The sequence below is a fragment of the Castor canadensis genome, chromosome 17, assembly GCF_047511655.1.
Source record: "Castor canadensis chromosome 17, mCasCan1.hap1v2, whole genome shotgun sequence".
NCBI classification, from domain to species: domain Eukaryota; kingdom Metazoa; phylum Chordata; class Mammalia; order Rodentia; family Castoridae; genus Castor; species Castor canadensis.
The window spans coordinates 8094065-8118442 of NC_133402.1; the positions used below are offsets into that span (position 1 = coordinate 8094065).

A 24378-nucleotide genomic window follows, 5' to 3' on the forward strand; every position below is an offset into this window, starting at 1 on the left:
TCCATGTCAATGAACATAGCACTTTTTTTCTTTTGGGATGTATTTATTTTTATTGAGATATACTTTTACATATGGACGTATCTTTGAAATCACCAAGTAACTCAAAAGTTACACCATCAGAAGTGATGGTGTAATCTCATCGATGACATGATATACACCACCAATACCTAGAACCCTACGAGTGAGTGTGCACATGGCTTCCTCATTCTGATGTTATTTAACAAGGCTGAGCCAGTCATCCCCAAACACAGGAATGGATGTCTCAACTCTAAAACAGGTAGGGAAACCAAAACGGATTACTGAACTTCCTGCCACATCCTCAACTTTATTGCCTTTCTTTTTTTAAACAAGAAAACATAAAACAGTGAAGCAAAGAAAAATGAAAGTGTCTGGAAGCGGATGTAAAGTGCTGTGTTCTTTCAGAGAGAGCTGCTGAAGGACTCCCTGTGGGTATGAAACGATTTGGAAGGTTTACAACCATGTTTGTCATTTTCATTTGTTTTGTTTTTGGAAAAGTTACAGGTGGGGCAAAATGGCAGGGCTTGTCTCACTCATAGAAAGATTCTGAGGCTTTTGTCAAAATGACTTCAATGAAGTTCTCTTGGTAGTCAAAGGTGCTCAGATCTCCAAGCAGCAGCAGCAGCAGAAGAAGAAAGTTGAACATGGTCAATGGTGAGAGCACCCCACAGTTGACAAATGAAGGGGCAGCCAGTCTTTCTGGACAACCAGCAGTACTGAAACTGTGGAAATGTGGGGCAGAGCTAGGAAAGGTAGAAAGTCATCCAGCCTGTGGGATGGGAGAACTGGAGTAGTAGGTAGAAAAGATCTGACTTCCACGCTGGGCTTGATGATGGTGTGGCCTCAGGTAAACCACTTCCTCCATCTGTGAGATGACATGCTGCTGCTGAGATATTCGTCCAGCTGAGGAATTTCAGGATTCTGTAAGCCAGAAATCACTTTCTGCAATTGGATCACACACGTGTCCTGAGGACTTCAGGCCATGGGTGACATCTGTCCTCTTGATGAAGCTGAGATGTCTGCGATGTCAGTACCTCACAGGGAGTTGCCATGGAGATGCTGAGTACCTTGGTAGGATGAGGACTTTCTAAGTCTCAGAAAACTCTCTCAACTCCTCAAGAATCAAACATAAACACACACATCCACACTGCGGTGTGCATGGAGTGATCAGAGGTTAAGATCATCTGTTGTGTTCATGGGATGAAACCTTTGCCCATCTTGGTAAAACATGCCACACTAATGCATTTCTAGAACAGAAATTTAAACACATACTCAGCAGCCATATGAGAGTTGTCCAACAAAAGTTTAAACTGGTGTTTTTAGAGAGAAGCACAGATTTTTGCAAATCAGCACCATATTTCTCCATAAATCTGCTGAGTAACCAACAGCTAGGTGTGCAAAAAAAAGGGAGATTTCTCCAAGAACAACATTGCAAAAGCATGACACTGTCAACACAGAGGCAGGACAAAAGATTGCAAAAGGCATAACTGATTCTGACCAAAGTTTCACACTAGATGTCTGGGGTGGGCTGGTGGGCATATTCTCAGTGTCCTGGCCAGACAACCACAAATGGACCTGCCCTTTCTGTCCTGTCCTGACCATCCATGGTTCTGTGGCCATATCTGAATGAAAGCAATGTTAGCACATGAAATTGTGGGGTTGGGTGAGTTCAACAATGATTCCAGAGAGCTGGGGTCTAGACACACTGGAGATTCCATGGCTGTCTTTGATAGAAATGGCCTATGTTTGCACCGGTGCTTTGTAAAGGAGCACTGGGGTCTCACAAGTGCCCAATGAGGAGACATCATCGTCACTATTACTATTTTCCTATTTTGTCTGTGAGTAGACAAGCTTCTGAGAAGCTAGGTCTACCTGGGACTCATCAGTGATATTTCCAAATTCTGCATTATAAAATCTTCCAGGTCTGCACTGTCCTGTGAGCATTCTGCAGTAATGGAAACACTTCTTATGCATATAGTAAGCCCTTGAAATGTAGTTAGTGCACCTGGGGGGCTGAGTTTGTAATTTTATTGAATTTAGTTTCTAATATAAATGATCACAAGTGGCCGGGGGCTTTTGTGGTAGACAACAGAGCCCCAGCCCTCCTGTGGGGGGCAAGAGAAAGATTGGGGAAACAGGGCCCTGGGTTCTCCTCCTTGCTCTGACCCCAAAAGGTTCACTTTGGGTTTGTTTCCAATTTTAAAAAGTTGCTCCTGTTGTTAAAAAAAATTTTTTTAATAAAAATTGCTTATTCACGAGAAAGCAAGCTATGTAAGCCAGGGACTTTGGGTATCTGCGTTTCTGAGGCTCAGTTTTCTCTCTACAAAATGGAGCTGACAATATCTGCCCTTAGAGGGCTGCTGGGAATAAAGTGATGTTATATAATAAAGCGTGTGTACAATGGCTGGCACGTAACAAATGCTACAAATACATAAACACATCCAACCAAGCTCAGAGTTGAAGGCAAAGGGGTTCAAATTCTATGCAGCCTCTGTTGTCAATCCAGTCCTGAATGCTTTACCTGTGTTACCCTGTTTATTTATTCCCCTAAATGTACAGGAATAAATATACCCCCCTATTGTTTGCTCTCCTGATTGTCTGATGGGAAAACTGAGACACTGAGCACTAAAATGACCTGACATCATCACTCAGCATTTGAACTTACAGAGGCTGATGCCAAAGGCTACAGACGTAACTACTAACCAAGTCGTGTGGTTCCTAAGACCTGAGGACTAAGTCAGACAGCTCTGTGTACTACTTCAGAAATCAGCCTAGGGAGCACAGTTCTAAGTCTGGCCAGATGTGATGAAAGAAGAGGCAGGGGTAAGAAAAAGCAGCCAGAGATTAAAGAGGTCAGGTGGGTTGTTCAGCTTTTGTATCTTTCCCAACAGACACACAGCATCCTGACCCCAACATGTCCTGCCCTATTCCTCTGGAGACCATTACTATTAGATACGTAGGTATTGATGGGTTGACAGTGCTGGGGATGGAATTCAGGGCTCTATGCATGCTGGGCAAATGCCCTACCTCTCCCTCAGCTGCATCCCTAGCCCTAGCCATGGCTTCTTGATGGAGGCAGAGGCAGAAGAAGGCAAATGCCATCTGAAGCTGAGCCCAATTTGGAACAAAAGCATTCAGGGATTTAAGCTGTGACTGCTGAGGCGGAGTGATATAGTAGGCTGCAGCTCGGTAATTGGCAGCTCTGAGCTCAGAAAAACACAGACCAAAGGCCAGCACTGGCAGGGTTAGACCTTCAGAACCAAGTGGCCGTTGAGAGCTGTAGCTCACAGGTAAAGAGACCCAGTTACTCTCTCCGATGGAAGTTCTCTTCCTCTGCTTCTTCAAGAGGAAATTATTGGTTTTGTACCTTCCCCATTAAGTGCTTCTCCCACTGGGCAGGGGAGTCTCAAAGGTCAGGGTCTGCCTGTGCTGGGGACAGAGCCCCTATCTGGTACACTGAGGCCAACACCACTTCTACCTTTACTCTCTACAGAATGGCGATCCCTCCTCCCTAAACTCTGTAACAGAGAAAAGGATACCAACACGGAGGTTCGAATAGAACTGGAGCCCAAAATGTATACCATGCTTAGTGCTGTCTGCATAACATCCCCCTTCTCAAGGCGACACACAGAGGCTGAGAGGGTGCTGTCAACCTCTCTATCACCAACAGTCCTCAAGGAACTGGAATAATTAGAAACAAAAGTAATTCAGAATGAGAAGAAGCACAGTAAGGAGTGATATCACATGGGTCTCATAATTTTGAACCTGCTGGCTTCCTGATGGATTTTTAGACAGCTCTGAAGTGTGTAGCTCTGACCTCGTTACTTCAGTAGGTCCGTGGCTCTTATACCTGTAAGATACCCTTGAAAGACCACTCCTAGCCCCAAGACCCTTGGCAAACCATATTCCCCCAACACAAGGGAAGACCTTGCCCCAGTGTCAAAGCATGGCCTCTTCAGGAATGGGAGCTTGTATTGTCAAATGGCCTAACGTTTCCTAAGCAAAATCTTCCAGTTTTAGCTCATCATCTTCTTATGCATGTTTTCAGATGCTCTCTGGGGGTCTCGGCACATTTAAAGGCTAATTATATAGTTAAAGTTAATTATTCATTCATTAACATTCAAGAAGTCTTTAAGAAGACAGTGCCTTGTTCTGATATTTAATGCAACCAGAGTGAGCAATGTTTGCACAAGAGCACCTATGCGTTTTGGAAGTCTAGTCTCAAGTGTTATCGAAGATGAAACATTTTTTTGATGATAACTGAATGCACTTTTTTAGGTCATGTCAAAGCCTTGCTAGGAAAAGAGCAAATCAGTGCACTCAGCCAGTCGGTGTGTTTGGGCAAGCATGGAACAGTATGTGGTATTCTGATTCACCTCGACCAGCCCAGCTCTACAGAGGAGAACCAGTCAGTCCTAGGATCTCTCTGAGTTTTGGTTTGGTTGTCTGTACAATGGGGAAAAAAATCTTCTTCAAGGCTTTCTTTTGGATGGGTAAAGGGGAAGTGAAGGTGTTTTGTAATTGCAGATCCTGGCAGATTCTTCAGGGGATTGTTTGACAATGATGGCACATCAGCAGGCACCCAGACACAGGGCTATTGGTGACAGAAGGACATTCATTGTCCCCAGAAGGTACCACTTTGACAGGGTCTGGTTGGGAAGGAGACACTGATCTGCACAGAGATTATATCTGCCATCAGCCAGGATGGTATGAAACTGGCTTCAGGAATGTGGCCTAACCTCAATTTGGGCTCTTAAGTTTGTGAATGCACACATTAAAATCAGAATTATACTGACATTGATTTTTCACTAAGGATGCATTTTCCAGAGCAAACTCCATTAAAGCTAATTTAATTCCTAGATCGGCATCTTGCAAGGCAGAGTTAAATTGTTTCCAGTTTTTTTTTATTTTTGGAAACTATTTTCACTGGAGTCAATTCTTCTGGTGTTTAAATTCTATAAATATTTGATTCATTGATCAATATTTGAGGCACAAAATTTTCACTAATTTATAATTTTTGCCATTTTGTGTTTTCTTTTGTAGTTATAATTTCTACCAAGTGCAATTTTCTGGGGTCAAAATTGTGCAGAGATACAAAATTATCAAAGAAGACTCCAGCCATCTATGGATTTGTAGTCAGTAACAAATTTCACCCTATGTGCTTTCAGCTGTTGCCACTTTAATTTGTGTTGGTTATTTCTACTAGTAATACTTGCTGTGAGCTGAACAAAAAAAGACTGATGGTTAATATTTATTTTTTTAACTGTGAAAACTAAGCAATTTTGTAAGACAGAGACAGACTGAGGTGGAGGAGAAGGGAGGATGTGAGGGAGGGAGGATAAAGAGGAAGAACAGGTGTAGAGAGAAGCAGGTACCAAGAGAAACAGGGAAAAGGAGAGTGGTGTAGAAGAAAAGAATAAGAAAGAGAAATTGAGGGCTGGTAGAGCGGCTCAAGTGGTAGAGCATGGGCTTCGAAAGTATGAGGCCCTGAGTTCAAACCCCAGTACCACCAAAAACAAACAAACAAACAAGAAAGAGAAATTGAAGAAATGAGACAAGAAGGAGCAAGAGACAGACACATGAAGAGAAAGGACAAAAGGAAGGGCTACAGAGAAACAGCAAGAGATTAAGAGAGACAGAGAAGAGGCAAGAGATGGGGGCAGGGCAGGAGGGAGAAGAGGGAAAGAGCAAGAGCAGGCCCAGGAGAGAGGTGCACATACTTCAAACCCACCCTCCACGAACCCCAAAACCAAAACCCCAAACCCCAGAATTGAAATGATACCACAAACCTCTGCTTTGTTTCTGTTAAAATTAACATTGGATCCAAATTGCCTGTGTCCAAAGAGTGCAGAAACCATGTAACTCAGTCTCACAATTTTTCAGATGAGGAAACTGAGGCCCAGAAATCTCTGCCCAAGGTGTTCCACCTACAACTCACCAAAGTGTCTCTAGGGAGCCACCACTGGCTGTCCACATGAGTTCTTTGAGAGACACAGGGGTCAGAGGGCTGGCATGGCTACCTGCTGTGGGATGCTGGGTAAATCTGTGCACTTCACACAACCTTGACATTTCCATCTGACTGCAAGGAAAACATAACCTCTCTCGAGGTTTCATAGATGAATGACATAACAGCAACAAATTTGCTGTTAGATGATAAAGCACAGACAATGCTTCTTCTCTCTTCCCACTGTAATTTGTGTTCTGATACAGGACAAATGTTGATCTCTTCTAGAACATCCATCTTTCATGGAGTTGCTTAGATTGTATGTCTTAAGAGTTGAGATCAGAACAAACTGTTCTGCACCAGGTTCCATGTAGACACTATTACCAAGAATGCACAGAAGTATTTAATTTCTTCAGGTTTTTCTTAAATGTCTACTGCGTGCCAGACACTGTGTTCTTTGCCTGAATATCTCCTCTAATCTTTACAACACTCCTAAGTGAATGACCCGTAATCACCAAGATTTTACCAATGGGAAAGTTGGAGTATGGCGGGTGTATTAATGTGACCGAGGTCTCACAACTGGACCTTAGTAGAGAGGATTTGAATCCCAGATGCTGATCTGATCAGCACACCTTATACTGCTGGATGTGACAGACTCTGGAGAACTTGTCGTGCCCGTGCCCTAGGACTGAAAGCTAGGAAATGTCAAGGTCTAGAAAACATTAAAGTGCAAGAGAGAGTGAAAAAAGAATCAATCGTTGTCAAAACTCTGTTGGTTGCAAACTCCAAGGGCTAGTTTAAATTCCACCTCGGAAGCTCACTGGCTCTGGACTTGGCCTCCCTGTACCAGTTTCTCAGTCTGTAAAATGGAGATTCTGAGTGTGCCGATTTCAGGAGATGGCTATACGAGTTAACTGGGGAGTGATAGTAGAGTGCCTACGGTAGCTTTTGGCATGGAGTGAGGGCCACCCAAGACTGGGAGGAAGAGGATGAAGAAGGCAAAGGAAATTGGACAGCTCAATACTCACCAGTATTGGTGCTCACAAACACCCATACTGTGTACTTCCCAATGGAACACAACACTGTTCCCTGCAGCACAGACCCAGAGGGTTCCCTAAGCATGTGGCTTTTCCTCCAGATCCCCAGACCCCTAGGGACAGCCTTCCCTGGCACTGCTGATGTTGGACATCTGCCAGGAAGTGGCACTGGGAAACCCTACTGTCACCTCTGTAGTGGATTGAATAGGGTGACCCCACATTCATGTCCACCTGGAACTTTGGAGAGTGATTCAATTCAAAATTTGGGTTTTTGAGGAAGAAATTAGTTGAGCATCTTAAGATGAAATTATTCTGGGTTTAGGTGGGCCCCTAAATCCAATGACCATGTCCTTGCAAAAAGAGGAGACTCAGAGGGAAGAAGGTCACATGATGATGGATGCAGAGGTAGGGAGAGGTGGCCACAAGCCAAGGAGAACCAGGAGCCACCAGAGCTGGAAGAAATGAGAAATGACTTTTGCCTAGAGCCCTTGCAGGAAGCACAGCCCTGTGACACCTTGCTTTTGGACTTCTGGACTCTAGCACTGCCAAGAGAATACATTTCTGTTTTGTTGTGGTGAGTGGTCATAGTGACCTTCAGCCACCTCTAAAGTGAAGATATCTGAAGGTGCAATACAGGAGTTCTCTCTCTCTCCCCACCAACCCATAGTTTTGAGACAGTGTCTCTCTACAGAGCCTAGGATGACACTGAGTTCACAATCCTCCTGCCTCAGCCTCCCAAGTACTGGGATTGCAGATGTGTATCACTATACCCATCCCTACCTGCATTTCTCTACAAGATGAAGGTGCTGGGACTTGCCAGAGGACAGACAGCTGTTTGCAGTTGGTCCCAAGTACTCACTACAAGATGTAAACAGCGTCAATGGGTGCTGAGTGTCTTTGGTGGCCTGAGCTAACCTGGCACATGGGAAACACACTCTTCTGGGTGACTGCTGGGGCAAGTCATTGGCAAAAGAACTTACAAGGCTGGCACTTTAATGTCCTGATCATTTTAGTGCCTGGTCACTAAAATGAGAGAGCTGTTTAGAATTTTAGCTGTGGGAAGCAGGAAGGGTAACATGGTACTGAGATTTACCCAGTCTGAACTGGTGATGGGCAGAGCATCGGTTTCCTTGCTCCTGGTCCTACTACCTTCTGACAAACAGGTCCAACCTGCTCAGAATCGTCCCCTTCTGTGGACAAGCAGAATGTCAGCACATCATGGGTCTGAGTCTGAATATGGGGTCTGCCTTTCACAGATGCTGAGCGGTGGGCCAACTGCTGCTTCTCCCCAAGCCTCACTCTTCTCCTCTATAAAATGGAGACAATGCCTATCCAGCAGAACTGAATCAGGATGAAATGAGAAGGTAGATTTGAAACGCCTGTGTAAGTTCAGCAATCAACAACAAAGACACACTCCCTAAGAATATGGAGTCTGCCTGGGAGCGCCTGTCTCTTCATTGTTCTCCCCAGGAAAAACTTTTTAATGTGCTGCCTGGGGTTTGACTCTCAGCATAAGAATAATATGCATCTTTTCAACTCTTCCTGCATTCATTTCTCTTCTTCATGTCAGTGGAAGGAAAAATGTTACTCCTTTTAAAACAGTTTTAAGTCTCAAAGAATAGCAACAGTTTGTATAATAGCAGGCAACTAGAAACAACCTGATTGTTTCCTGTAGATTACAGGAGTGTCGCATCTGTTATTTTATTTAAGTTGTGATTCAAAGCTTGGGTTCTGGGGCAAAGCTGACTCTGGGCACCCACTTTAACTTCTCCATGGCTATGTTCCCCATTATAGACAGAAATGATTACAGTCATGGCCTCACAGGGTTGTTACGAGGTTCAGACAAGATTGTGCCAACAAAGCCATCAGAAAAGTATCTGTGCATAGGTAAACGCCTGACAAATGTTGCCTGTTAGTTAGAAATACCTTATTCAGTTCCCAAAACAACTCAGGTGGCTTATACAAAATGTCATAAAATGAGCTTTAAACATATGGAGAAAGCAATTCAAGTTAAGCAAATTTAGGGAAGGAATAGTACCTAAGGCTTCAGGGAAAGTCAGTAAGCACATCTTCAAGCTCTAAGCTCCCACAATTGCTAAAGGAGAATCACAGATTAAGTTCTGAATTGTGCAACAGTCCAAGCAAAAAAGTGACTATCAGTATTTACAAGAATCGCCTTGTCCACAGACCAAAGCATGCCTTAAATGGAAGAGAACACACTGTCCATAGCACAGAAGTCTGAGAAACGAGATCAGATGATATCCTCAACATTCTTACTGACTTGTAAGAATGGTGTTAGTGCCGGGCACCTGTGGCTCACGCCTGTAATCCTACCTATTCAGAAAGCAGAGATCAGGAGGATTGCGGTTTGAAACCTGCCTGGGGAAATAGGTCATGAGGCCCCATCTCCAAAACACCCAAAACTAAAAGAGCTGGTGAAGTGGCTCAAGTGGTACAGCACCTGCTTAGCAAGCATGAGGCCCCAAGTTCAAACCCTAGTACTGCCAAAATGTAAAATAAATAAAAGAAGAAAGAATGGTGTCAGCAAGCTTTTGAAGAATAACTATTTCTTGTTGCACCCTTCCAAGCTAGTCAAGGCATTGTGAAGGTTAAATTAGTTAATATTCCTTATATCAATGAAATATCACTGAGCTGTTAAATGTGGATTTAACTGACAAAAGCAAAAGACAGATCTGCCTGTACACTGATTCAACTTATGTAAACAGTACATATGTGCCAACAAATGCAAGAAGAAGATGCAGCAAGAAATAAAGAATGAGGCCCAGAAGACACTTTTTATTACTGCATTATTTGTACTGTTGAAAATTTGTTAAATGTAAAAGGATACAAGGAATCATCCCAGTCACCTAGCAATAGCTCTGTCCAACATTTTGATGCATTTCCTTTTAGTCTCCTTTCTTCTTCTTTCTTTCTTTCTTTCTCCACCTCTGAGTTTACAGAATTGTGATCACACATTCTCCAATTTCTGTCCCCCTCCAGTTCTCCTATTTTTAACACTTTTATGGACAGCCTTGAAAATCCCTTAATATTGCTTTAATAAAATTTAATAGGAAGTAATTCCAAGGATAAAAAGAAGAATGATGCCTTTGCTTTCCTTATTTTTTTATTAAGAAAAAAATTCCTCACTGTATGCTGTGGTAGCATTTATTTTTGAGCTTTATTTGCAGTGTGGGGGTGGATCTCAGAAACCAGGTCATGGTGGATCTGATTTTCTCTGGAGATGATGCTATCCCATTTAGAACAGCTCCCAGAACACCGATGTCTACGCCTGCTTTTGAACTCCACAGCTGAAAATGAACCATCCGTGCTTGATTCTGTTTGACTGATAAAGTAGAGCAAATAAACCCAGCTCAGATGGCATCCTTAAAAGAATTGCTCTGCATAGCAACTAACCTTCCAAGAGAATCCTTCTCCAAGTCTTTGCAACTCCAGTATCTCTGGACCAGTGTCTGGGGAGGCTGGAGATGAGAATGCTGGGATTTTATCAGCCATTGGATCATCAGATAATATGACCCATGTGACATGTACATAATGTATGTAGTACATACATATAAGCACATATTATATACCATATGCACTGTGTAACACTAGTTTCCAATACTCTAGATATTCTAATTAAACTTCCTAAATCTGAACTTTAACCCTGTATATCTAACTGCCTCTCTGGCATTTCCTAGTGGGAGGCAAGTCCAGCTCCTACACTTAATAATTCTAAATATGTTATTTCACTAAGTATCTCATTGGGTAATCAATTTATCTCATTAATCTTTGGGTTCTTCATCTCTTAAAGGGGATAATAATGGTACCCAACTCAGAAGTATTATGAAAATGAAGAGAGATTATGTATGTAGTGTAATCAGGGCTGTGACTCACAAATTGGGAGATGTCAACAAATGCAGAGGTGGTATGGGAATAGGATGGTGTTGTCCAAAGGTGCTTCCACGGACATTACCTGTGTCCAGTGTAGGTCCAGTTGGAAATACCTCCTGAGCATCCTTCCTCTTCCTCATCCTGTCCACCCCAGAGCACCATCTCTCAACATTAGATGAAATAACCTCTTAAACCCTGTGGACCATGTATACCTGAGTCACTAGAGGCCCAGACCAAAAAAAAAAAAAGTGCATTCTTGAATCCCATGGGCTTTGGGAACTCATGCTGTAGACTAGAAGATCAATGCTCAATTTGCCATGAAGCATACTTGCTGGGAGACGGGACCACCCTTCTCCTTTTGTTTTTAGAGATGCATTATTAAGGACAGCCTGAGTTTTGTAGACAAGTGTTTGTCAGGCAAAAGGCAACACTCTCTAAATTAAAACAAAACAAAACAAAAACCTGTGTATCAAGAGATGCTACCAGCAGGATAGCTGAAATATGGAAGGAAATATTTGAAAATTACATATATGATAAAGGATTAACATCCGGAAGAAATACAGAACTCTAGAACTCAACAAAAATACAATGAAATTCAAAAGTGGGCAAAGGATATGAATGGACACTTCTCAAAAGGAGGCAAAAAAGCACAGGAAATATGATCAACATCATACATATTGCATATCCACCAGGGAAATGCAACTCAAAACTACAACAAAGTACCACTTCATCTCCATTAGGATGGGTACTGCCAAAAAATGTAGACTACGACACGTATCTGAGAGAAATTGGAACCCTCGTATGTTGTTGGTGGGAATGTAAAATGGCAAAGCTGTCGTGGAAACCAGTATAGCACTTCCTCAAAAAGTTAAAAATAGAATTACCTTATGATCCAGTAATTCTACTTCTGGGTATATACAAAAAAATTCAACTCAAACAGATATTTCTATACCTATGTTCTTAGCAGCATTATTCAAAATAGCTAAAAGGTAGAAGTAATCCAACTGTTTATGAATGGACGAATAGATGCCAAGAAAGTAGTGTATCTATACAACGGGATGTTATTTAACCTGAAAAAGGAAGGACATTCAGTTACAACAGAGATGGATTTTGAGAGCATTGTGCTAAGTCATAAAAGAAATAAGCTAGTCATAAAAAAAGAAAAGAAAAGAAAACAAACAAACAATAAAAAAACCAAAGACTAGACAATTCCATTTAACTAAGGTGCTTGGAGTAGTCAAAATCATAACAATAGGAAGAATGGAGGTTACAGGGACTGAGTGGGAGAGAGAGAGAGTCTTAGTTTTTATAAGATAAGGAGTTTTTGAGATGGACAGTGGTGATAGTAGGACAACACTATGAATGTATTTAATGACATTGAACCATACTCCTAAAAATGATTGAGATGATAAATTTTATATTTCGTGTATTTTATCCCCCCAAAATCTTTAAATAACAAGATTTTTAAAACCCTCCTTTTAAATTCTTCTCTGTCTTCCTATGTTGTAGGATTGGGGAAAGAAAACAAATAAGAAACTAGGGAGTGGAGTGTGAGGGCTGAAAACTGACAGCTATTGAGACTTTTCATCAATGTAGACATGCATAATTATACATGAAAATCAATTAAAATAAAAAACACCAACTGTCCTACTGTGTCTTGAATTAATAGGCTCTCCAGAGTTCTAGGGACATTGTTTAAATATGACGTAAGTGCCATGTTTGCACTTGGTATGGGGGCCAAAACTATTGGAGAACATCAGCTTCTGATGATGGAGCGCTTATAAATCTTTATCTGCTTCGTTCACTCTCTCTTCCACAGCAGATGTTCTTAAATATCAGAATCACCTGAAGAGTTTGTTAAAACATTCAGATTTCCAGGCCCCTCTCATTCTGATTCACCTGGCTCACCTGGCTCAGTGGGGCTCAGGAAGTCACACTTTTGTTAGCATCTCTGATTCAGACTTGGGCTACACTTTGGGAAACACTGGTCTAGAAACCTGGAATCACTAGTAGCTCTCTCTTCACTTCAGGAGAACCTGTCTGAAAATCCTATCCTGTGGATGTCCACCCATCAAATCTCATTTTCTCACTGATCTACCCAATCATTTCTTCATCTCTATTTGTTATGAATTCTAAGAACATGGTGAAATTTAAGTTTCAAGGTCCTCTCTGCTTCTGCTTTTCTTCCAGCCATGAGGAATTCTCCTTATTATATGCCTGTTTCAACCAAATGTGTCTATTGAACTCCTTTATGATAGCTGTTCTCAAATCTTAGCCTGCCTCAAAATCCGCTGGACCAGGGGTGGAGGATGCTTATTAAAATGGCTTCATTGCTACAGAGAAAGTCCTGTGGCAGGCTCAGGAATCTTCATTTTAATAAGTTAGCAGGTACTGCTGTCCATTGATTAGGCTTAGAGACAGTAGGATTTGGAATTTTTTTTCTGTAAATCTTTAAAAAATTAACAATGGTTTAGATAGATAGATAGATAGATAGATAGGTTGATATAGATAGATAGATAGAAAGACAGATTTTGACTAAAGTGATGCAAATAAAAGGGTCTTGGAACTATTTCAGAGATCAAAGAATTCAGCCCTTTCACGTGGAGGGAGGCCCCCATTTTAAGGAACATGGAAAAGGATACCAAGCATCAGATGGAACTCAGAAGTGGGTCAGGCTCAGGAAATAAGCCAGATGCAATGTGGAAGCAAAAGCCAAGCTCAGGAGATGTTCCCATTCGAACCGTGATTGAAGGAAAAAACAACCAGTCAGTGAAGTTCACAAAAAAAGAGAGACAGACAACCAAAAGTAGCCTAATCCAGGGTTAACCTACTCTTAACCCTGTCTCTAGGCACTATGCTCCTTTGCTGTCTGCCCCCACCATTTTCTTTCCCTTTAAATGGTGTCCTAATAAATTTTTGCTTTCTCCTATTCTCCCATCTAGGTAAATTATTTTACCAGTCCACTACATTTCACTTTTTAGATGGGGCAACTGAGGCTCAGAGAAGCGTCATGACTTGTCCAAAGCCATGGGTAGCTAATGACAGAGCCAGAACTCAAACCTAGCTGGAACTTTCACTAGACCACAATCCAAAACTCCTCTGTTCTTAAGGCGCTTCCAGAAAATTACAACCATAATGCATTGGCCTTGGCGTAGATCCACATGGCTTCCCTGAGAAGCAGGTGACACTGTCAGCAGCTGAGCTACTTGTCCTGATGGTCTAGGTCAAGCCTTACTCTACTCTAGGGTGTTGGGGACAGTACAAAGTGATGTTCTCAAGTTCAACAGTTCAGGAGCAGATGGGGCACCTCCTGCTACCTTCTGGACAAATGGAATTTTCTAGGGATGCTGTATATGCTAAAGAAGGACAATGACTATTTTTTTAAGCCAGGTGGCAGATACCTGAGGAGTTTGCTTTATTACTATTATTCCTTAAAAAGTACTGTATTTCATTAACGAAATTTTTGAAAAGGAAATAAGAAATGTGAGGCGAAAAGGAGACCTCTAAGTCTGGTGGGGTAGATACTTAAAAGGCAAAGAGTTGGCAGTGGGTTGATGTGATGACATGACCAAAACAGAGAGTTGGTCAGGTTTTGTTCAGTTCCAGGGTATCATTTTTCATAATCATCTAAGAGCTGAACTCAGATCACACCAAGAAAAACTGCAAATATTAAAAATGTAAACTGGGAATGGTGATACATGTCTGTAATCTCAGCACTTAGGAGGTAGAAGCAGGAGGATAGTAAGTTAGAGTCTAGCCTGGACTACATAGCAAGTTCTAGGGAACCCTGGATTAGAAAACAAAATTCTGTCTCAACGAAATCAATAAATAATAAATAGCCAGCAAAACAGAGGAAAACAGGAGAGAATTGTTCTGCAATTTGAATGGAAAAAGACTTTTGCATTACAGCTCAAAATCCAAAAGCCATAAAAATGATTGATATATATGACTAGAAAAGTCAAATCTGCATGGAAGAAATATCTTCCATTGGCTCAAAAAAGCAAACAATAACAATTAAAACAAAACAAAACTGGGAAAGCTGGGCACCAGTGGCTCCTGCCTGTAATTCTAACTACTTAGGAGGAATGTGGTTTAAGGTCAGCCCAGGCAAATAGTTCAGGAAACCAAAACCACATCTCCAAAATAACCAGAGCAAAAGGGACTGGAGTGTGGCTCAAGCTATATAGAGAGCCTACTTTGCAAGTGTGAAGCCCCAAGTTCAAACCCCAGTGTCACCAAAAAAAAAAGCCCTAGGGAAAAAATTTGCAATCACACTACAAATAAAAAGATCATCCCTCTAATATATAAATCAACAAGAAAAAGACCAATAGAAAAATTAATGAAAGTTTATTAAAAAGGAATTATAGGCAATTCTTAATTATGTATGAAAATATTGTCAAAATTCATTGATAACAAAACAAGTGCAAATTGAAATATACGTTAGCACTTTTTAACCTATTATCTTCACAAAGGTTTTGAAGGCTAATGACACACTATGTTGGCAAAGACTTTGGGGAAAAGAGCAACCTCATACAATGATGGTGTAAATATGAGTTTCCTTTGGAAGGAAATTTGTCAGTATTTTTCAAAATTACAATCCTGTATCGTCTTGCCTCCCTATTTCAAGAAATTTATTTCACATTACATTATATACCTATGCGTGATATTTATTGCAGTATAGTTTATAATAGCAAAATACTGGCATTAACCTAAAATGTCCACTAGTGGGGACCGACTAAACACAGCATGGCTCCCTTACACAATGAAAGACTATGCGTTGATATAGAAAGATCTGGAAGAAGATGCTGGAGGGGTAGAGGAAATGTGGTTACTATGGGGGAGATTCTAGGCAGGTGAGGATCAATGTGGAAAGAAGACCCTTCTGTTCATCTCTTCATATGCTTTATGATTTTGGAACATACAGATGCATTATCTGTTCAGATTTTAATTTAATTTATTTAAATAATTAACCAGGGACCTTGTTAAACATGCATGTGGCTTCAGCCAACATTAATTCTATTCACGCTGAATGTCCAGCCTGAACTACTGCTATGCTCTCGCCCCTAAGAGTGTCGTGTTATTTCTTAAAGGACTCATACCCCTTTAGCTCTAGCTTCTGAGTTTAAAGTAACAGTGGAAGCAACCACCACAAGGGAAGTGAGTGTCTAGTGAACCACCATCTGCCCAAGTCTTCTAAGATGGATGTCATAATTATTATATGGGTTCCAGAAAGCAATTTATAGCCAGGGATGGTTCCCGACTCCAATCCCTCTTTTTTTTTTTTTTGTACTATAGATAGAAAAAATTGAAAAAGAAAGGAAACAAGCCATTTTGAGCATGAGTGATTGGTGGATGAATGAGAGAGAGCCAAGCAGTCTTCAACGATTGTTTCCAACCACTGTCATCCACACTGTGTTCATGAGCTTTCCACAGCAAAGCTATAGATGTGGATTAAAAGAAAAGAGCCAGTGGACACAGACAAAAACCACACAAAACCCTTACCCATGGTTCAGCTGGAAAGCTATCACAAGTCCGTCTTTTCTGGCATCTACTAAAGTTGAATCTATGCACGCTCAATGGCCAGCAATTCCAGTCTTAAGAGTATACCAAGGAAATGTACTTACTGGTGCAACAGAAGTCACAAGTCACAGAATGCCCTTAGAAGCACCATCCCTGGTAATCAGAACCAGTACATTACTCAAGTGCTCAAGATTAGGAAGAGGTAGATTCCAACCATGAAATTGTAGACAGCAAGGAGGATGACAGGACTGGAATTCCATGCAACAATCTCACAGAATGTTGAGTAAAAGAAGTCAGACAAAAAAAGAAAACAAGAGGAATGTTTTAATTTGGATGTTAAAAAAATTAGGGTAAAAAGAACCTTTGACTTTAAAAGTGAGAATGTTGGTAGAAGACAGTGACTGGAAGAGAGTGGGGAGGGTGTTTCTGGAGATTAATAATCCAGATTGGAAATTTGTGCAGGTCACCAAGTAGTATACTCAATGTTTAAATTTTTTGCACTATTGTTATGCTTTAATTTAAAAGTTAAAAAATCATTCCAGGGTCTGGGAATCTAGTTCAGTGGTAGAGTGCTTGCCTAGCATGTGTAAAGCTCTGAGTTCGATCCCCTGCGCTGCAAAATTAAAATACAATTCCAAGGCAGAATGAGCACTGTGTGAATGAGTTTTGGCTGAAGTCCTGGGTTCAACTTCTAGATAAATGTTCTCCCTGCTCCTGCCGAGATACCAAAGAGATTACAAAGAAGAGGTGGAAGGATAGAATGCTCCCAACAAAAATTCCTGGGGAATTATGCAGAGATCTGGGCTTGATGGATTAGAGGGGTGCCTTGATCCCCAACCAGGCAAAGCAAGCAGCAGGAGGAAGAAGTGAGTAAGCTGGTGAAGAAAGTACCTGCAGTCACGGGTCTGGCTCAGGAATCCCTGACAACAAAAATCCCCACAAAAGTTAATTTTCTGGATAATCAAAACTTCTCTCATTAAACAGCTCCTTCATTTAAAATGAAATCATTTTTAATGGAATCCTTTCTAAATTGCATTTCACACATCCCTAACTTCTTGAAGATCCATGAAATAGAACTTAACCTTTTCAACAAATGACAACAACAATTAGGTCTTTGTGCCAGACATTACCCAAAATACTTTCCATCAAGTCTGCTTTCTGAATCATCACAAAGATCTTATGCATTAGGTCCTATTAGTGCTCCTATTTTATGCATGAGGCTAAGGATGATTAAATAACTATCACAGGAGGTCACACAGTGAATAGTGGAGTCAGTCACAGTTTCTTGAAAGCTTGAACTTCTGACTGCTGCATTCTTTTTTTACAGCTTCATTGATCAAATCCATGCTTCACTATTCTCCGCAATGCCAGCAAGAAGACAAGAACTCTCTCTGTACCTTTAAGGAAATGATTTGTGTTCTCATTGTTTTCCTCTCCTTAATTTCTTTCTTCCTTATTGTTATTTTTATTTCCAGTGACAGAATGAAATTCAGGACCTCCTGTGTGCTAAGCAAATGCTCTCCACTGAGCTACACCCTTAGCCTCCTTCAACAACATTACATGATTAGTTTTCACATCAAGGTGTGCCCCCACCCCGTCAAAAAAAAAAAAAAAGAAAAGAAACTCCTACCTAAAATCTGATAAAAGTCTTTGCTTTCACTTCTTTAAACTCTCAACCTTCTTAGATCTTTCTATTTGGCTAAAATATCCCCTGGAGTTGGATCTCAACTTCTTTATCAGTATAAGAAACCCCTCTGTTTGCATTTCAGAGTGTCCTGGATTTGCCTTTTCTGAACACAACTGGGAAGGAAGTCTATGATGCCCATCAGATTAACAAAATGCCCAGCCCTCTGCTGGGGTCCATCTGACCTGCAGTGGCTCTCCAGAAAATAGACAGCAGTGCAGATAAGCATCAAGGCATGCAGAGAGTCAATTTCTGCATGCTTATCAGCTGGCAGGCCTGCAGAGAAAAAGGAAGGACCGTTCTTACCCCGTTTTCAAGCTGACCAAGGCATCTTCTACTCCCTTCTGGTTAAACTTGGTCATGTATTGGTGCATGTAGGGATAGTTATTCCGGATGTTTCTTTCTGTACTTCCGTTAGGCACTGTCCCAAATCGGAAAGGTGGAGAGTAGTCATGAGGTCTCTGAAACTGAGAGAGAAAGGGAAAAGCAGCAGAAAACGAGGAGAGGACGAAGTTAGCTTAGTGGTCATTTCGTCAAGTGACAGGAGCTAAACACACACGTGTCAGTACAGGAAAACAAAACATTTATCTTTGTGCTTTCTTTGTATTTAATCTCATCTTCTGTTGGCTTGTGAGCCCCAGATGGGTGGAAACAACGTCTTATGTTTTTCTCCACTGATCACCAGTTCCCATTACAGGGCTTGGCTGGTTGCTCGATAGTCACTGACTGGGTTAAGTTTTTCTGTAGCATTATAGAGACTAGTGTGGGGCTGGGTACACAGTCAATGCTCAGGAAATGCTGACTGAGCTGGAATGAAGCTCATTTATGTACTATATGATGAAGTTTTCCGTGATGTCCACCAGTCACTCTGAGCTCTCAACTCCTTACCCAGAAAATGACTGTAGGCTACCGTTCATTCATCCTCCACCCACTCATTTGTTCATTCATAGAGGTGACATTGATTGATTAACTTACCCTGGGCCCAATGCCTGGCATATGACAAACCCCAAGAACATTTGTGAGCTGAAGTCCCTACTGCCATGGCTTTCTGGAATGCCCAGGTCTCGCCTGGCTCTTGAGCCTCCATCAAGGCAGGTTCTGGGAGTCTTCTCTGATCAACTGGCTGCCACTGGCTGCCACAGTTTGGACATTTCAGGTGACTCACCCAATCAGAAGTCAAGAGAACTAAACCTAGAGGTGGTCCAGGCAAGAGTTAATGAGTGCAAGCTTGGATTCTATCACTTCCAAACTATGGGACCTGAGACAAGTTCACTTTACACTGCCTCCGTCTCTTCCACCTGTACAGCAGGGATCATACCAGTACTTCCCTTGTAGGTTTCTGAGAAGAACTAAAATCCTAACATTTGTCATATAACTGGGATGGCTTTTATTAGTTTTTGTTTTTATTGTCATTGAAGGTAGAAAAAGTAACCTGAGCTGCATTTTTCTATGGAATGTGAAATTCTGGAACTACTAAGCAGTAGTGATGATTGCTGACACTTGTTTAGAATTTAGTTGGGACAGGGACTGTGCCAAAAACTTTACTAGTGTAAGCTCATTTAATACTCACAATGATCTTGCCATATATCAAATCTTAGAGGCAATGAGGAAACTGAAGCTCAGAGAGGTTATATGACCTATTTAAGGTCACACTATCAAGTAGTGGCCTAGAATTCAAATCTAGATAGTCCAAACCCTGGCTATCATCCCTTCAACACCATTGCTAGTGACTCTTCTTGGTCCAAGACAAGGACCTAGAAGAACTGGGTATGGTGGTGCACACCATTCTGTAATCCCAGCACTTGGGAGGTTGAGGCAGGAGGATTGAGAGTTAGAAACCAGCCTAGGTTACATAGCAAGACCCTGTGAGAAGGAAGGAAGGAAGAAAGGAAGGAAGGAAGGGAGGGAGGGAGGAAGAGAGGGAGGAGAAGATGAAGACCTGGAGACCCCAGGAGGATGAGAATCCCCAGCCAGCAGGAGTGAGAACCAGGACCACAAGGCAGAGGTCTCTCCAACTCCAACTCTAGCAGGATGTCTGGAGAAAGTGTCCAAGTTTACCCAAGAGTCAATCCAACCAGAAACATTATTCTTGTTTCCAGACTCACACTTCATTTCACTGTTAATTAAAATTTCCAGTGGAAAATCGTTTTCCCTAAATTAGCCATGCTGTTGCCTAATAAGTAGTCAGAGCTGGATTTGGGAGAAGTGGTCTCCATTGTCTACTGAGCTCCTCCGGCTGGGGCACACCTGCTGTCGGGAGTGTGTGTGTGTTGCTATATGTGTGTGTGTCTGTGTGTTATATGTCTGTGTGTGTGTTGTGGGTCTGTGTCTATCTGTGTGTCTGTGTTACATGTGTTGTGTATGTTATGTGTGCTGTGTGTGTCTATGGTTGTGTGTTGTATGTCTGTGTGTTGTGTTTGTGTCTGTGTGGTGTGTGTGTGTTTATGCCTGTGTATGTTGTATGGTCATGTGTATTGTGTGTCTGTGTCATATGTGTTGTGTGTTATGTGTGTGTTGTCTCTATGTGTGCTGTGGGTATGTCTGTGTGTGTCTGTGTATGTGCTTTGTTTCTATGTATTGTGTCTATGCATATGTTGTGTGTGCTGTGTGTATCTGTATGTGTTATGTGTCTGTGTGTATGTGTTGTGTGTCTGTGCATTGTGTGATGTATGTGTTGTGTGTCTCTGTGTGTTGTGTGTCTGTGTGTGCATCTGAATGTGTTGTGTGTGTTGTGTGATATGTGTGTTGTGTGTGTCTGTGTGTTGTGTGATGTATGTCTGTGTGTGTTGGGTTGCATGTCTGTGTATGTTGTGTGTGTCTGTGTGTGCATATGAATGTGTTGTGTGTCTGTGTGGTTTGTGATGTGTGTTGTATGTCTCTGTGTGTTGTGTGTGTCTGTGTATTGTGTGATGTGTGTGCAGCAAAATGCTGTCTGTAGTCACCCTGCTGAGCAGCACCCTGGCTCACCCCCAGCAGAGATAGCGCAGTGCAGGCTCATTTGCATGGGGTGCCTGCTCTGGGGGAGCAGCAGTAATGGCGTTGCTCATAAATCTAGCTGTTGTGCAGCCGTTCCCAGTCTCCAGAGACATGGAGATGGCCTATTTGACTAAACGCCCTCCACTTCACTCCCCATCTGTTGCAGGAGCAGCATGGCTCTTTTAAGATTGACTTTCTTCCTTGTCTCTGATTTGCACAGTGACAGAGACAGAGCCATGGGCTCTGTGAGGGTCTCCACCCTTCTCTGACAGGGATAGTCCCCCCCTCCAAAATTCAGACCAGCCCCAAGATCCAGGAACTTGTTCTACCAGATCAAAGACTGTCAAACTTTTAAAGCATGATTCACAATACACCACACACACACACACACACACACCCCAAACAGGAAACTTCACAATACTCATTCTTTCCACATGAGATACACTCTCATGTTATCTACTATATTTAATCTCTTTTTAATGATCATAACCCCTAAATTAACTCATGGCTCACTGAGGAATCATGGACTACAGTATAAAAAGTTAGGGACTGAGGGCCAGCACAGTAGTTCACATCTGTAATCCCAGCTACTTGGGAGGCAGAGGTGGGAGGACCATGTTCTGAAGCTGGCCTGAGCAAAAGTGCAACACTCTATCTGAAAAATTACTAAAGCAAAAGGACTGAGACATGGCTCAAGCACTAGAGCACCTGCCTAGCAAGTATGAGGTCCTGAGATCTAATTCTGGTACCACCAAAATTTTAATTAATTAATTAATTAAAGTTAGGGGCCAGGATCGCTTACATCCAGGTTTACAGCAAAGACATGCTATAATTCCTACAGGAATGATTTTTGTGGGACTTTCTCCCCATGAGTTCCAAATGTAAGCAGAAAGAAACAAATACAGCTTTAGCAAAGGAAGGGGTGGTAGAGGTCTTCCCGCCCTTAGCAAGATCCCAGAGCCCAGAGTCAGGGGAGCTCCTCCCATCTCCAGGCTTCCACAGTTGTTCCTGACTCTCCCTGCCTGGGACTCAGACCAGCCAAAGCCAGCTTCTCCTCTCCCACTGGGAAATGCAGCATTCTGGGTAGCCCTTTAAGCTCTCTGAGAGTCAGTTTCTCTCTCTTACATGGTGGATAACCTTTGAAACAACAGGTGACACTCTTGGTAACCTGCCATCGCCCAGAGTAGCTTCAGCCAAATAATGGAGCCAGTCTCCAGTGTGGAGAGCACAGGCTCATTTCCTAATTTTTTTCTATTCATCCATAGTGAATAAGACGTCACAGTAAACACTTATAATGGAGGAGGTAGAGACGCAGGGCTAGGAAGTAAAATTGCCAGGGAACTATCACCCTGAACCAAGGCATGTCTTCACCTTGCCTTCTTCTTGTGGCCCTAGCACTAGAAGTCTGTCTTCTGGGTTTAAATGTGGAACCCTGCCAACTGGAGCTCACGTTTCTAGTACAACCTTGGGTGGTGAAAGCATCACAGGCTTCTTGATGGAGCATAAAACAGGCATAGCCTTCAGTAGAGGGAGGGTTGGGTCAGAGGCCTCCCTGTCTAGCCTGGAGCCACCCAGGAGCACAGGTCACAGTCCCTGGAGGTGACATGACTCTGAGAACACATGCCCTGGCTCACCTATCAAAGAAAGTCTCCTGAATCTCCTCCATTAGCTGCCACAGAAAACCAACTCAGTGCAATACCACTGCAAGCCCCAGAACTGGAACAGGTAACTCAGGCAGTGATAGTGGCAATGAGAAGAGGTAGAGGAGGAGGGAGAGAAGAATGCAGGAGGAAGTGAGAAGGAGGAAACAACATGACGGGATCGTCTTCCCTGTGCCAGGGGTGTTTATTTCTGATCCTCATATCCACCTTGCCAGAACGGTATTAGTGTCTTCCTTTATTACCAAACCAAGCTGTGTGATGTTGACATTTGGAAAGCCACATGACCTTCATATGGCAAGGTCAGGATTTCAATGCTGGTCCATTTGACCCCAAACATGATGTCGGTCTTCTCACCACATGAGTCTGCCTTCTAGACAGATCTCTCTGTCACAGTGATTCCCAGCATTCTGGAACTCAACTTTCCGTGAATAATTTCTAGGAGAGTTTCTCCTGCAAGTTCACTTTCATAATTCAAGCCTAAGTTCATTTGAGCATCTTTCACACCAAATACTGATGGTTTAAAAGTTTTATAAACCTGAGTGGTTACTCAGGTACTCATGGTTAACAAACAAACAAAACGCAAAACCAAACACAACCATGGTGTACAATACTAAAATAAGCTGATTCATCATAGACTTGTATTTTGCAAACTTTCTTAGTGTATCTAACATTAATCTCCTAGGAGCATTTAGTTTATTTACTCTAAGAATTTTGCTGTTTATCTAATTGCATCAAACATTTAATTAAAAGAGCTATCAGCTTGCCTTTAATGCTCTGAGCATAGAAACTGAGCTGTGTCCCATGAGGTTATGATATCTTACTGGCTCTTCCCAAATCACAGAAGGTCAGTCAAATTATTAGTGCTACTAATTTAGTTTTTTCACAACTGGTCATATTATTTAGATCCCAAGTTATGAAGCAAGGGAATTTTTTCTCTTTGGCTTTAAAAAATTACAACAAAAAGCAAAATATGTTACTGACTGCTTCCTTGAAAAATCCTCCCATCCAAGACTCGGGTCTCTCACCACTTCTGTGGAATTTCAAATTACTTCTTCTAGGAATTGTATTTTTGAAATCATAACATAATGGAGTTGCAGAACAGCACATTGTGTCTGTAGAGGATGTTTAGGGTACAAGGTACATTCACATACGCAGTTTTTTTTTTGTTTGTTCTTTGGTGTGTAGTGGGTTTTGAACTCAGGGCCTTACACTTGCTAGCAGGCACTCTACCACTTGAGCCATGTCTCCAGCCCTTTTTGCTTTAGTTTATTTTTCAGCTAGACTATCACTCTTTTTGCCCAGGTGGATCTTAGACTGTGATCTTCCTGCCTCCACCTGCCACCTAACTGGGATTGTAGGTGTGGAACACCATACTCAGCTTGTTTTTTGAGACATGATCTTGCTAACTTTTGCCCAGGCTGGCCTCAAACTGTGACCCTCCCATCTCCACCTTCTGTGTAACTGGGATTATAGATGTGAGCCACCATGTCTGGTTGTAGTTTTCTTTGGTACTCTCCACAACTATAACTACCAGATTCAAAGAGAAGAATGAGTGGGCATGGTGAGGATGCATGGTGCAGCTGGTCATGGCAGGCAGGAACCAGGAATCCAACTTTTCTGGCTCTGAATGCAATGCTTTGGCAATTC

The 24378-nt window shown here is 42.1% G+C and overlaps 1 protein-coding gene across 2 annotated transcripts in view; it reads right to left on the reverse strand.

Annotated features, from left to right (window-relative positions):
• Grin2a (glutamate ionotropic receptor NMDA type subunit 2A) overlaps positions 1-24378 on the reverse strand; it is a 363152-nt gene that overhangs the window by 44289 nt on the left and 294485 nt on the right. Inside the window, exons 11-12 of one of the 2 annotated variants that reach the window (XM_074059493.1) lie at positions 18401-18561; positions 1179-1265 (exon numbers count right to left, since the gene is read on the reverse strand). In XM_074059493.1, the coding sequence (XP_073915594.1) occupies positions 1199-1265; positions 18401-18561 (228 nt within the window). In that variant the 3' untranslated portion in view covers positions 1179-1198. Of the gene's footprint in view, positions 1-1178; positions 1266-18400; positions 18562-24378 lie in introns of those variants that run through there. The other variant, XM_074059492.1, reaches the window with a different exon arrangement.